The following is a 14,674-nucleotide window of genomic DNA, read 5'->3' on the forward strand; positions in this document are numbered from 1 at the left end:
GCTTCCCGCAGCCTCTGCAGCGACGGTTCGATCCCCGGCTGCTCCCCGGCCTCTGGAGGAGGGTCCCACATGGTGCGCAGACCTCTCCTGCCGCCCGCTGCTCTCCTCAGCAGTGTACTTCAGTCCTTCTGCCTGCTCTGCTCCCCACTCTGGCTGTGGTGAATTCTCTCACCCTCCTGCGCTTCTGACTGTACCCAGTGCTTGTATAAATAAAAATAAATCTTTAAAAAAAAAAAACAGAATGAGATACCACCTCACACCCGTGAGAATGGCCCACATCAAAAAGCTCAGAAACAACAAGTGCTGGTAAGAATTACGATACATTTACAGAAAAAGACAAAGATGAGCTGAATTTAAAATGAAGCTTGGTTTTGTATTTTAGGTATACATAATCCACCAAACATTGGGTGCAGAGACACAGAAAATAGGTTTGGAAGTGAAGTAGAGAGTTTTACAGGTTGTCAGGGACAAAGGGAGAGATCTGAAAATAGTCTGCCAAGGGTCTAAAGAAAAATGTAGAAGAGATGAGGTGAAAGAAAATAAGTGGAGGGAAGAGTATATGTAATTCTAAGAACACACAATATCAGAGATAGTACTAGAATAAAGATCATGTTCACAGAAACAGATGACTTAACCTGTTTCATAAAACACATCTAATAAATATCAGTTGAAGTGAGGATAGCACCTCTGAGAATGCAAAGGACTTAAAGAAAGGAACTGTCAACCCAGTTGAAAGAGAATAGAACTAAGTGAAAATCATTAGACATTAAAACATCCATTATTTTTGAAATCAGTTGAGTGGTGGGAGCTAGAAGTCATGTGGAATATAAAGCAATAAAAGGGTGGTAAGAAGTGGTAGCAACAAGCAAAGATGATTTTTCAATGTATTTTATATGAATTATTATAGGAAGTATATATAGCAAGGTCAATAAAGAGTTTTTGTTTGCTTATTTGTGTTTAGACTACATAAGCTAAGTATGTTCAGGGGTGGCAAGGAACAAATGAGTAGAAAACAGAAAATGCAAGAAGGGACTACGTGAAATCACTGAGAGAAATGATGATTACAAAATAATTATGAGGTGCCAAGGATTAGTTAGACAAGAACTGGCTAGGTGCTCCTGAAATCACCACCAAATCTTGGAATCTATCTCAACATGGGCGGTAAATGAAACCAAAGAACAGGAATGTTGAGGTCATGAACGTCATGAACTAATAGCTATGGTCCCTGAAAAATCATAAAAGTGAAGCAAAATAACTCTAATGGGAAATCAGTATTTCCTTGTCATTCAATTCAGTAGAAATGCATACGGCTAGTCTATGTAAATAAGAAGCCACTATAAATAACAACACATACATTATTCTGAATTTTTCTATTACAAAAGTATATCAACTTCACTCCTTCCATATCAGGCCTAGAGCTCTTATTACCAAACTAGTGAGTGATTATAAAATGTAATCTTTTTGCTATTCACCTACTTAACACACAGTTGAAATAAATATCCACTTAAACTTCAAAACCAGCAACATGTTAAAATTTAGTGCTATGATTATAGTAGTGCTCTTATTAGAATACTAAATATATTTCTATAAAAGGAAAATAAAGTTCAACAGAGTACATAATTATTATTTACAATTTATGACAAATTAAGCAATCAAAACAGATCCATATTGCTTTTTATTGGGAAAAATTGATCACTCCTAGTCTATTTTTCCATGGGGTTGTAAATACCTGGTTTGAAATCAGCTAAATATGAAAACAGAAAAAGGCACATTGGTCCAAGTGCGAAAAATGTCACTGAAAAGAAGCCTTATTTCAAGTATAAATCATCAAGTCATTTAATATAAAATTGCTAGCAATACAAGGATAGTCCTTCACTAAATCATCTAGTGCTATAAACCAATGTTACCTCAATTAAAAAAAAAAGTCACACACAAAAAAATAAAACAAAGAATATTCCTACAATGGACACAATAATGAGAAAATGTCACAGATTTATAAGTGAGAAAATAATGCCATACCCTTAACAATTTATCAGAACAGGACTAAACTGACACCTACAGGTACAAACTATATAAATAGTACTTAATTTTTTATTCCTTATATCATGAATTTTATTTTTTATATATGCTAAATATTTCAAAATTTACTTTACATTTTAGTTGCTCTTTGTACTCTGGTGACAATTAGAAAATGTTTTAAAGAAAATGGCTGAGATATGTTAAGTATTATAACAGGCCCAGGATTATTCAGCAATTCATGGCTGACATACAAACTCTTAGGATGAGTCAACTTCTAAGAGGACAGAGTTGGGAAACCCTGGTGCTACTGGAAACAGATATTCAACACTAAAATAATTTAAAAGTATTCACTTACTTATAAAGATTACATTCTCTAACACAAAAATCTAATTGGAGCTTCACAAACTAAATCTTAAAAGCACTGAAACTTAAAAGCACTGAAATAATAAAAAAAAATAATGAATAAACCTTTAGATAGGCTGGATTGAAAAAAAAGAAAAAAATCACAAATATCAAGAATGAAAGGAGTCATTACTAAAGAATCTGCAGACATTAAAAGAATAAACATTATGAATAACTTCATGTTGGTAAATTTAAAAATTAGATGAAATGGATAAATTAGAAGTGATTCAAAGCACCAAAGCTCACACAAGAAGATATAAACTGTCTTTTTTTAATACATTAAGGAAACTGAATTCATAGTTTGAAACTATCCCCAAAAGATAATTCCCATCCCAGATAGCTCAACTAGAGAACTCTACCAATAAAAGAGGAAAATTCCCAACTCATGTTGTCAAACCAGTATTATCCTGTTACCAAACAACAACATTAAAAGGAAAGAAAAACAGACAAATTACCCCTGAAAGCCCAGATGCAAAAATTCCTACTAAAATATTAGCAAATCAAATTCTACAACACTTAAAAAAAGTTAATACAGTAAGAACAAATAGGGTTTAAATGAGGAAGCAAGATTATTCAGCATCCAAAATCAATTAAGATAAATCACATAAAATAAGGGTAAACATTCAATTTTTTAAATTTGTTTGTAATAAAACATCAAAGATAAAACACGAGCAATCAGAATACCCTACAGCCAAATTAAGTCAGCCAACACAACTATAGAGTTCACATGGTCTCTGTCATCATATGAAGTAAACTAGAGCACTACACTTTACTACATATTTCAATATAATAGTTATGTACTTTCCCTTTCTAAAATATAACAGCCACCCCCAAAAATAAAAATGCTCATTAAGTTTTGAAGTAACTGCTTTGAAAATACCAGTTGAAAAATTTCCAATCCTGAACAGCCAAAGCAATTCTGAGAAAAAAGTAAAAGAATAGAGGTTTTATGTTCCCAAATTTCAAAATATACTACAAAGCTAACATAATCAAATTAGTATGGAACTGTAATAAATATAGACCAATAAAACAGAATTGAGAGCACACAAAAGTATCCCACATTTTTATGGACAGTTATTTTATAATAAAGGAACCAAGAGCATAAAGTGGAGAACAGAAAGTCTCTTCAACAATTGGCACTGGGAAAACTGGCCAGTCACATGCTAAAGAACAAAGCTAGACTACTATTGAACACCGTGTACCTGCACAAATTTAATTCAAAATGAGTTAAAGACTTCAGTGTAAGACCTGAAACCATAAATACACAGAAGAGGAAACCATAAATACAGGCAATACACTCCACAATAATATACTCAATAATGTCTCTGGGGACTTGACTACAATGGAAAAGGAAATAAAAGCAAAAATAAACAAATGGGACTGTATAAAATGAAAAAGCTTCAGCACCATGAAAGACACTATTATCAAAATGAAAAGATAGCATCCTACTGGATGGGAGAAAATATGTACACATAATATATCTGATAGGGGGTTAATATCTAAGATTTAAAAAGAACTCACAGAACTCAACAACAAAAAAGACAAGTAACCCAATTAAAAAGTGGGCAGGTCTAAACAGACATTTCTCCAATAAAGACACAGAGATGGCCAATAGGAACAAGAAAAAAAATTCTCATTGTCACTTATCAGGAAAATGCAAATCAAAACAATAATGAGGTATCACCCTCATATCTATGAGAACAGCCCATAGCAAAATGAACAGAAACAAGTGAAGGTGTAGAGAAAAAGGAACCCTCATATACTGTTGGTGAGACTGTAAACTGATCCAGCCAATACAGAAAATAGTATGAAGCTTTCTCAAAATATTAAAAATAAACCTGCCAAATGGTCCAGCAACCCCATCATTAGGTCATCTATTCAAGGAATGTAAAAACACTAATTCAAAAACATATATGAACTCCTATGATCACTGAAGCACTATCTGCAATACGAAGACATGGAATCAACCTAAGTGCCCAACAATGATTCAAGAAGGAAATGTGGTACAAAATATAATGGAATACTATTCAGCTATAAAAAAGAAAGATGAAATCTTGCCATTTGCGCCAACATTGATGGAGCTGGAGAGGATTATGCCAAGAGAAATGTCAGAAGGAGAAAGACAAATATGGTATGATTTTCTTTAGAAGCAGAATATAAACTAGCAAGTAAAGGAACAGACAAAACCAAACCAAAACAAACCCCTGTCATCTGACTATAAAACTGAGGTTACTAGAATGTGGAAAGGAGGCAAAGGATAGAGGAGTTCAATTAACTGTGATGAAGAGTTCTGGTACTTTGGTGACAGGCATGGTGTTGGTAACATGCAATTGAAGAGGTGTGACTCTGTTCTCGTAAAACATAAGGTGTTGCAAGCCAATGATTTTCTAATATATTTTCAAATAAACATTTAACTTTTAAAATAAGAAATGTGCTTCTCTTTATCACCTAAAATTACCCCATTCTTTAACAGAATACAATCTAGTGATCTCACAAAACTGTAAGGAAAATATGAGGTGAACATAGGAAAGGAACAAATTCTTTGGAAAGAATAATCTTAAGAGGACCTCAAAAATGTCTTTTTAAAAAAGCAATCATCATACAAACACACTAACTCAAAAAGACACATGCACTGCTGTGTTCACTGCAGCATTATTTACTATAGCCAAGATACGGAAAAGACCTAAGTACCCTATGGCAGAAAAGCTGGATAAAGATGTGGCACATAAGCATAACGTAATACTACTCAACTATGAAAAATAAAAAAAAAACAACAAATTCTTGCCACTCTACAATCTTGAGGTTATTATGCTAAGTGAAATAAGTCAGATGACAAAGATGAGTAGATTTCACTTATGTGGAAGAAAAATAAAGCAAATGAACAGACAAAACAAAAAAATCTCAGATAAAGAGAACAAAGTGATTACCAGATGGGAAGGGAGATTAGGGTTGGGTGAAATAGGTAAGGGCAATGAACTGTAGGTGGTGGATGGAAACCAGACTTTTGGTGGTGACCATAATGCAGTATATACAGATGCTGAACTATAATGCTGCACACTTAAAACTTATATAATGTTATAAACCAATGTTACTTCAATAAAAATCTTAAAAATAAAAAAATAAAGTCACACTTAAGGAAGAATCAAAGGCATAATGCATAAGAATTCCAGTATATTACAATACCCAAATAAATCTATGACTCAACTACCCATACAAGAATGTGTAATACCCTAAAGAACAACATGAAATCTACAATTTTAGCAATGAGAGTTGTTAAAAAAATTAACACATTTCTGATGACTAGCTTGTCAGCTAACATGATTTATTTCTCTGCAATTATTATCATCAAAGAATGGAAAATCCCTACTAAAGATAATGTTTTAAAGACAAAAAGCTTCCAAACTTCTTTACAAGCTATGATTCCTACTCCCTTCTACTGCAATCTTCTAAAAGTTTAAAAATAATTCAGCTTAATTTAAAAACAAACAATCAATGAAAATATCATACTTATCAGATTTCCTTTTGCATCCCTGAGAGGAGCACCACCTCCACCTTTTCCCCAGGGATTGTAACTTCTCATTTCAGCTTCTAATTTAGCTTCATATTCTTCTTTTTCTTCACGTTCTTTCTTTCTTCTTTCTTCTCTTTCCCGAATCTTGACAACATGAGAAACATCTGTAAGTGCTGACTAGTATTCTGATATAAAAAGTTTTAATATCAGATTTTATTTTTCTTACGAGAGAAAAAACTGGAGGTTTTTTTCAGTAAGCCTTCCTATTAAGTTTTGAAACACAAAGATGAGGAAGAATCAGTTTTAAGACAATCTGTGGATGGAATATATAGTTATTGCTCACTTAAATCATGCCACTGTTGTTCTTTCCAGGCACTCATGTCCTTTGAACTAACCAAACTTCCTTCTCACCCCCTCCCAATTCTACCTAATCCATTCCCTCCTGAGCCTCATCAGTTCCACAGACACCAATAGGATCGTCTGTCCTTTCATTGGCTCTGTCCAGTTACAAACTGCTCCTACACCTCACCAGACCTACTCTACCTGAACCAACTCCATCCCCAGAATTCAGAGATTAAAGGTTTAGGATCCTTCAGGAAATGCTGGTTACCTTGAGTATTACCCTAAGAAATGATATAAAACAATTACATTATAATTATCAAGCAGAACCATGGGGCTGTCTTCCAAAAATATATGGATAATTGACTATATTTTGGCAAGTTACTTTTAAGTACCACTTCAGCAAAGCCACAGAAGTTATCATATACATAAAATACACTTCTGGAGCTAGGAAATCTAGTTGTGTCAGCATCAGTAGTGTTTTTAATATGCTAATTCAAAAAATTATAAATAAATTCAGTCTTTTATTTGTAAAATTCTAGCATACAAAAATTAATGTTGGTTATTCCATAATTTTTTTAAATCCATTTTTCAAGGAGGCTGCCCAGGTAAAATCTGAACAACAGGAGCTTTAGAAAAAAATCTAAGTAGAACTTTACAGAAAAGTACTTCAGGTAGATATATACCTACCAAAAGTTCTAGAATTCTCTCAGAGATGTGGATTAATACCTCCAATACAAAACTACATCTGAACAATTAGTATTAAGTAAACTCTGTTTATACATTATAAACTACAACATAACTCACTACGCTTTTCCCTAAAAGTATTTCACCTCTGATATTCATAGACTCATTATTCTCCTGTAATAATCAAAATCATCTTTAGACCTGTGTCTGTCTCATTTTCTGGATCAAGTCCTATCAGTGAAAACCCAGAATTGCCTCTTGGATGTTTTTCCCATCTTCTCATCTGGTTCAGTGACTCATTGCTTTCTGGCTGGACTACTTTGATCACTTACAAAAAGGTTTCTTTATCATGTCTCTTTTCCAATCATTCTCACTACAGTCGGATATCCTCCTAGAAGCTAGATCTTCTTACATCAACTATTCCTTTCACTTTCTGATTTAAAATTACCTCCCTTTGGCTATCCATACCAGGATAAAAGTGAAAATCTCTTATTAGCTAATCCTTCACAATCCAGCACATTCTAACACTCAATCCCTGTTCCCACACCAATTCCATTCCTTGAATACATCAGGAATTTCATATTTATCCAGTGTATAATATGCAACTCAAATAGTAGCCAAGCAAAGTCTTCCTAACTGCTCAAGTAATTATACTCCCTATATATCTAACAGCATTCCAGTTCAAAGGTTATCACACTGAATTATAAATAATTGCTATTTTGTTCTCTACTGCCATACTCTGAGTTCTAAGGGACCACTGTACAAACACATAAGATGTTCAACTTTAAATGAATGAATGAGCAAATAAGTGAATGAATGAATGAATGAATACCTGCTGCTGCAAAGCTTCTTGATAAGACTGAAGTGTCTGTTTTGAAGGCTTTGGTTTATCTTCAAAAAATAATCCTGAATTTATTGCTTGATCATTCATACTTTTTAGTTCGCTCTGTCCAACTATATTCCTAATCAAATACACAATAATTTGAAAACATTTATAACCAAGTAAGAAGAAAATGCAACACTAATTTGAAATAGCATGGCATACAAGTAAACTTTAAAACAGAGAAAGAGACTCCACCACCAACAAAGCAGAACAGAGAGGTTTGGAACATTATCTCCCTTAAACACAACTAAAAAGAAAATAAAAACAGAATTATTTCAAAGGAAGAGTTAAAGGTTCATCAATGAAAACAGAGGACTTTCCTAGAGGTTTTGTACTGAAGTTGGTGGCTTGCTGTGGGGATCATGAGTGAAGAGATGAAGAAGGTAGCCACTAGAATATAAAAAAAGGCTAGGCGCCAGTCACCACTCCTACCAGGCATGGTGAATACTATCAGAGGAACTTTTCAGAGAGGGTGTGGTACAGACAGAGAAGCACACACAGGGATGGTCACTGGAAATTCAGTGGCCATGGTTTCAGTTGCAGGGAGTTGGGGAACCAGAACACAAGATGGAAAGGCAGAAGAATAAAAACAGAAGTCCAGAGACATATATACAGGACAAAGAGAAGTCCTAACAGACAAAAAATTTTTAGAATAACAATTTTAATATGATAAATGAGGTACTGTAAGGACAATTACCACTAACAAACTTGCCCTACAAGAAATGATGAAAGGATCCAGCAATTCCACTCCTAGGTATTTACCCAAAGGACACAGAAACATCAATTCCAAAGAACACCTGCACCCCTATGTTTATAGCAGCACTGTTTACAATAGCTAAGCTTTGGAAACAACCCAAATGCCCAAAAATAGATGACTGGATCAAGAAGATGTGGTACATATATACCATGGAATATTACTCAGCATTCAAAAAAGATAAACACATGCAATTTGCAGCAACATGGATGGCGCTGGAAGGGATCATGCTCAGCGAAATAAGCCAAAAAGAAAAAGAAAAATACCGGATGGTCTCACTCATAGCAGGAATCTAGAAAACTTAAATAAGGGACCAGGAAAATGAATAACTATAAGAAAGTGAAAATCAAAATCAACAAAAAACTATGAACCAGAGACACTTTTAGGGGGGCGGGGGTGGGAGGGGAGGGATTGGGGTCAGAATGGGGGGGCTGCAATTGTATGGGGAATATAACAATAAAATTTATTAAAAAAAAAAAAAAAGAATTAAATAATAAAAAGAAAAAAAAAAAAAGAAGAAGAAGAAGAAAGGGGTGGGGGAACATAAAACCTCAAGCACTGTGACAACAGGAATACATAGTCAGAAAAATAATCAAGAATAATAAGAAATAACAACATAACACTAAAAGGAAGAAAGAAAAGTTTAGAACCTGTCTAGTTAAATGAAGATCATTCAATACCAGCTCATAAAGCACTTTTTAAACTTATAAAGTTCAATATAACCCTCATGGTAGCCAAAAAGCAAAAATCTAAAATAGAGACACATAGAAAAAAGAAACTACTAGAACCATCAGGGAAAGTCATCCAAATAAAAAGGTAGAAACAAATGGAAAAAATACAACAAAAAGATAAAACAGTTTTAAAAATATGAAGACAGTAAATAGGCCTTCTCTATCAATTACCCTAAATGTGAATTGTCTAAACTCACAAATTAAAGGCATAGATTGACAAACTGGTTCAAAGAATATCAGCCATCTACACTTTGCTTACAAGAAACTCACTTGAAACTTAAAAACAAGCACAAGCTTACAGTGCAAGGCTAAAACTCTTCAGAGATGTAGCTGGTTAATTATTTCAACTATTTAAAATTTTTTTCTAAAATAGTTCTGATTCAAATCTGAATGGTCATTTTTCATAGTTTCTAATGTCCTAATACAAACATGCAAATATACCACTTTGTATTTTGCCTAATAATTCCTAATATGGGATCTTTGCTAGTATATTTCCACAAACCTATTCCAACTCATGATTTATTTCCTTGTATATTTTGTGAGTTTTTGAAGGTGAACTATATATTTTCCTCAGAAAAGTATTTAAAGTCTCTCATCTTTACTTTCTACTTTATTAACTGCCTTAGGAACATTTATATCTGAAATTAATCAGTATAACATAACATATTAATAGGGTACAGAACAAAAACTACAGCACCATATCAATACACAGAAAAAGAATTTAACAAATTTCACAAATTGCAAAATAGCCATTCCTGATAAAAACAATCAACACTTAAGGGAATTTCTTCAGGCTTATAAAGGCAATTCAAAAAACCCACAAATAACACCATATTAATGAACTAAGATCAGAACAAGATAAGGATGTCCACTCATATTATCTACTCAACATTGTAGTTTAGGTTCTATTGAGGACAACTAAGTAAGAAATAAAAGGCATCAGACCAGAAAGGAAAAAGTAAAACTATTCACTGATACCCTAATCACGTATGTAAAAAATGCTAAGAAATCCACTATGAGTTGTTTAGAATAAAGAGTTGGGCAAAATTCCAGGATATAAGATCAATATATGAGGTTCAATTATACATCTATCTACTATCAGCAAATAACATGAAAATGAAATTAATTCTATTCACACCAAAAAAAATTAAATACTTCTAAATTTAACAGAAGCTAAACAATCTGAAAATTACAAAACACTGGCAAAAGAATTTAAAGATCTAAATAAATTGAAAGACATCCTAAATTCATGGATTGGGGACTTAATATTGTTGAGATTTTTTACTAAATCATGAAGAAATAGAAAATCTGAATAGACCCATAAAGAGTAAGGAGATTGAATCAGTAATCAAGAATCTCCTAACAAAGTAAAGCACTGGGGCCTCCCTGGTGGCTTAGGGGTTAAGTCTCAGCACTATCACCACTACGGCCTGAGTTTGATCCCTGGCCAGGAAGCTAAACCACATATGGTGCAGTAGATCTCTTGTCTTGCTCATTGCTCTGTATAACAGTGTATTTCAGTAGATCCATCTGTTCTGCTACCCACTATGGTAGAATCCTCTCAACCCCCCCCACCTCTGGCTTACACCCCAGTTCTTGTATGCATAAATAAGAAATAAACCTTTAAAAAAAAAAACTACCTCAACATAATAAAAGTCACATATGAACATCATACTCAATGGTAAAAGACTTCAAGTTTTTTTCCTAAGACCAGGAACAAAGCAATAAATTGGTCCATAAATTGCTGATATGAAATAAAATGGTACAGTAGTGATGAAAACAATTGGGCAGCTTCTTATAAAACTAAACTTGCAACCACCATACAACCCAACAATTATACTCCTGGAAAGTTACCCTAAAGAAATGAGGACTATATTCACACAAAAACCTGTACATGAATGTTTATAGCAGCTATATTCATAATAATCTAGATGTCCATTGACAAGTGAATGATTAAAAAACTATGGTACTATGGAATGCTACCCAGCAATAAAAATGAACAAACTATTTATACATACAACAACCTAGATGAATCTCCAGAGCATTATGCTGATTTTAAAAAGACAATCTCAAAATGTTACATAGTATATGATTCCATTTTTATAACATTCTTAGAACACATCAGCTGTTGCCAGTGGCTAAGGAAGGAGTTTGGATGGGATTCTACTAGGTATGGCAATAAAAGGTACCAGGAGGGAACCTTGTGATTATGGAAGTATGCTGTATCTTGACTGCATCCAATGTTATATATCTGGGGTCATGACATTGTACCATAGTTCTGCATGTTGCACTAGGAGAAACTGGGGAAAGGATACATGAGATCACTTTTTTGTATCATTACTTACAATTTTGGGGGAATATACATTATCTCAAAATAAAAAGTTAAATTTTTTAAAATGATGGTTAACAAAGCACATTTATTGACATGGAAAAATAACTATGATATACCATTATGTTTATTTTAAAAGCAGATTAAAGACTAATACATATAATTAAAAATCACTGCTCTGTATTGTGCATATATTTTTGTGAGTGTGTGTCTATGTGTGTGTGCATGTACTTAGAAAAACTTTTTGAATGTATATCTAGATATATCTATCGTTAGAAGAATTAGATTTTAGGTGATTTCAATTTTTTTCATGTTTGTAGTCTTATTTATCAATAATATCTATGCATGAACTTTTCTAATGAGAAAAAGTGAGGTTATTCTAATTCTTTTAAATGTGTTTTCTATGAAACATTGACTTAAAAGCAAAACTCTGAACACACTGATCATGCAATAATTTAGAAATTAAAAGAAGGTTTATCTGTTTTCCAGGAGAAAAAATGAGCTAAGTAATAGTTCTACAAGGGACAAATTAATCTTGAAAGCAATTATTATTTTAGTTGACAACTTACACAATGGGATGTGCTGGTTGGTAAGTGACAGGAGCACTAACAAAAGCTGCAGGTTGTACTCCCATCATTCCTGAACCATCTTGAAAGGAAAAAAAAATTATTTCAGAAACCCCATTTAACAACAACTATAAATGTAAAAGTAAAAATAACAACTGAAAATACTACCTAAACAAAAGCATCAATTATTTGCTTCCAGAATAATTAGCAAAAAAAAATACAACACAAAATAATTACTTTTTAAATCTAGATAAAAAGGAAATAACTATGAAATAACTGAGTTTTAAAATGGGGTATTTATTAAGTTAACCAATATGTAATAATTAAGTAAAGTTGTACCTTTCAATTTATGTATCTTTACTTGCACAAAAAAAAATTTTCCTGGGCCTCCCTGGTGGTGCAAGGGTTAAGATGCAACCTACGAAGCTATCTGCAGCCACTGCAGCACAAGTTCGATTCCCAGCCAGACAGGGAACAACCCACATGGCACAGCAGACCTCTCCTGCCTCACCCACTGCTCCCCTCACCAGTGTACTTCGGTCAATCTGCCTGTTCTGTTCCCCACTCTGTCTCTGGTGAATCCTCTCACCCCCCTCCCCCCGCCCCACACCTCTGGCCTATACCCCAGCTCTTGTATGCATAAATAAATAAATCTTTAAAAAAAAAAAAAAAAACAATTTTCCTGACTAAATCACTAGAAAAGAAATGTTTACTCTATAGACAACTTACAATAAGCAAGACTAGGATCCAAAGTATTCCTGGCCCCATAAAAATAGTATGCATCATCATAAGGAGTCCGATAGTTAGTAGACAAAGGTGGTAGTAGTGGAGGTGGAGGCAGAGGTGCAATCCTATATCAAAAGAAATTGCAAAATTCTCCTCATATTTCACTGCAAATGTTTAAAAATCAAGATACTATTCTTTTGCAAAAACATTACTGAAAGTCTAATTGTTGCTGAGAAAAAGCCACCATCTTGTTCCAATTTCATTAAAATTATCATTCAGAAACCAAGTAACATAAAATTTTAGAATTTAAGGAGAAACACCTAAGACAAAAATTTTGATTAATATTCAGTCAATATCTACTAGTCACTACATGCCAGTTTTAAACAAACATGGTCCTTGTCTGACTGTAAAATGCAGAAATAAACAATTATCGAAAACATAGTAAACAAACAATACAAGTAGATGAAGGACCCTATAGAAACAGGAGTATTCAAATCACACAGAAAAGAGAAATAAAAGCATAAGGAAGACCCTCAAAAGGCAATGCTTGAGTCATTATGCTAGAGTTATCTAATCACAGAGGAAGTTAGTACAAGAAGAAAAGACAAGTCACGAAATAAGAGTACAAATCTTTCAAAGGGGCAGTTAATTTTTTAATCTTAAAAATGAACTGTTCCTTCAAAGGCTATCAATCATAATGTGAAACAGAATCTACTTAAATATCAACAGTGGAAATCTAGACACAAATTTTAGTGTTTTATAAAGTTTGTATTTTATAAAATATCTACTTCACATTTCATTATGGACTAGGAAATATCTGTATTTCTACCAATGCAATATCTTCTGATAGCAAAAATGGGAAAAGCAAATATTTCTTTAGATGAATGTAAAGAGAAAGGAGGCATCCTAAAATGTTTTTACCTTTGAATGTATCTTAACAGGCTCTCCCTAATTTATTTAAAAATAAATCTGAAAAGCTAAGGTATTAAAATTCTCTTCAGTAGTGAATTACTTTTCACATTTAGTCATTCAATGTGTCTAGCCTTACTCCAAAGACAGATGATAGATCAACAAAGCAGTTAAAAAAAAATACTATGAAAGGGAACAGTCAACATCACTAAATCTTATATTTTCAGAGACTTATATAAGATTTAATCTGCACAACCACCCTGTAATGTAGATAAGAAAAAAAAAATTACTATTTCACCTTTCAAATGACAAAACTAAAGTACAATAAAGGTGTGGTTTGCCTAAGATCCATTCAGCGCAGTCAACCACTGACTCCTAAACTAGCGCTGAAACCATCACAGGATGCGCTATAATTCTAATCCCTCCCAACCTTTAGGTCAGTAAGTCATTTGATAAAACAAACAAAACACCTAATAAATACAATAAACACAGTTCAAAATCGTTGTTAATAGTAAATAAAAGACCAAGTCCCACTGAAAGAAGAAAGTCTTGTCCAGAAAATAACAATGTTAAAAGAAGAAAAGGAGATGATTAAATACATTCCTATAATAATCTCAAATTCTACTAAGAGAAGAAAGTATAGCCCAGAAAATAACAATGTTAATAACAGGATTTTCTTTATGTACATAGTCTAGTGTAGCACGATGCCTTTCACCTGCAGAAATCAAAACTTTACCCTAGTATCTAAATTATAGGTTTTATTAATTTCAACATGTTTTATTTCCCGGTATTTGAGAGTCACAGCCCCTAAGTAATCA

General features: G+C 33.3%; 1 protein-coding gene across 9 annotated transcripts in view; it reads right to left on the reverse strand.

Annotated features, from left to right (window-relative positions):
• CSPP1 (centrosome and spindle pole associated protein 1) overlaps positions 1-14,674 on the reverse strand; it is a 103,014-nt gene that overhangs the window by 33,370 nt on the left and 54,970 nt on the right. For all 9 annotated transcript variants that reach the window (XR_008550641.1, XM_037505711.2, XM_054692211.1 and 6 more), the window contains 4 exons: positions 12,951-13,072; positions 12,225-12,303; positions 7,791-7,920; positions 5,929-6,076 (listed from right to left, as the gene is read on the reverse strand). Coding sequence is in view for 8 of the 9 variants with exons in the window: in XM_037505711.2 (XP_037361608.1) it covers positions 5,929-6,076; positions 7,791-7,920; positions 12,225-12,303; positions 12,951-13,072 (479 nt within the window). In the remaining variant the exon portion in view is untranslated. The remainder of the gene's footprint in view (positions 1-5,928; positions 6,077-7,790; positions 7,921-12,224; positions 12,304-12,950; positions 13,073-14,674) is intronic.

The sequence above is a fragment of the Talpa occidentalis genome, unplaced genomic scaffold (genome assembly GCF_014898055.3).
Source record: "Talpa occidentalis isolate TD23 unplaced genomic scaffold, MPIMG_talOcc4v2.1, whole genome shotgun sequence".
NCBI lineage: Eukaryota > Metazoa > Chordata > Mammalia > Eulipotyphla > Talpidae > Talpa > Talpa occidentalis.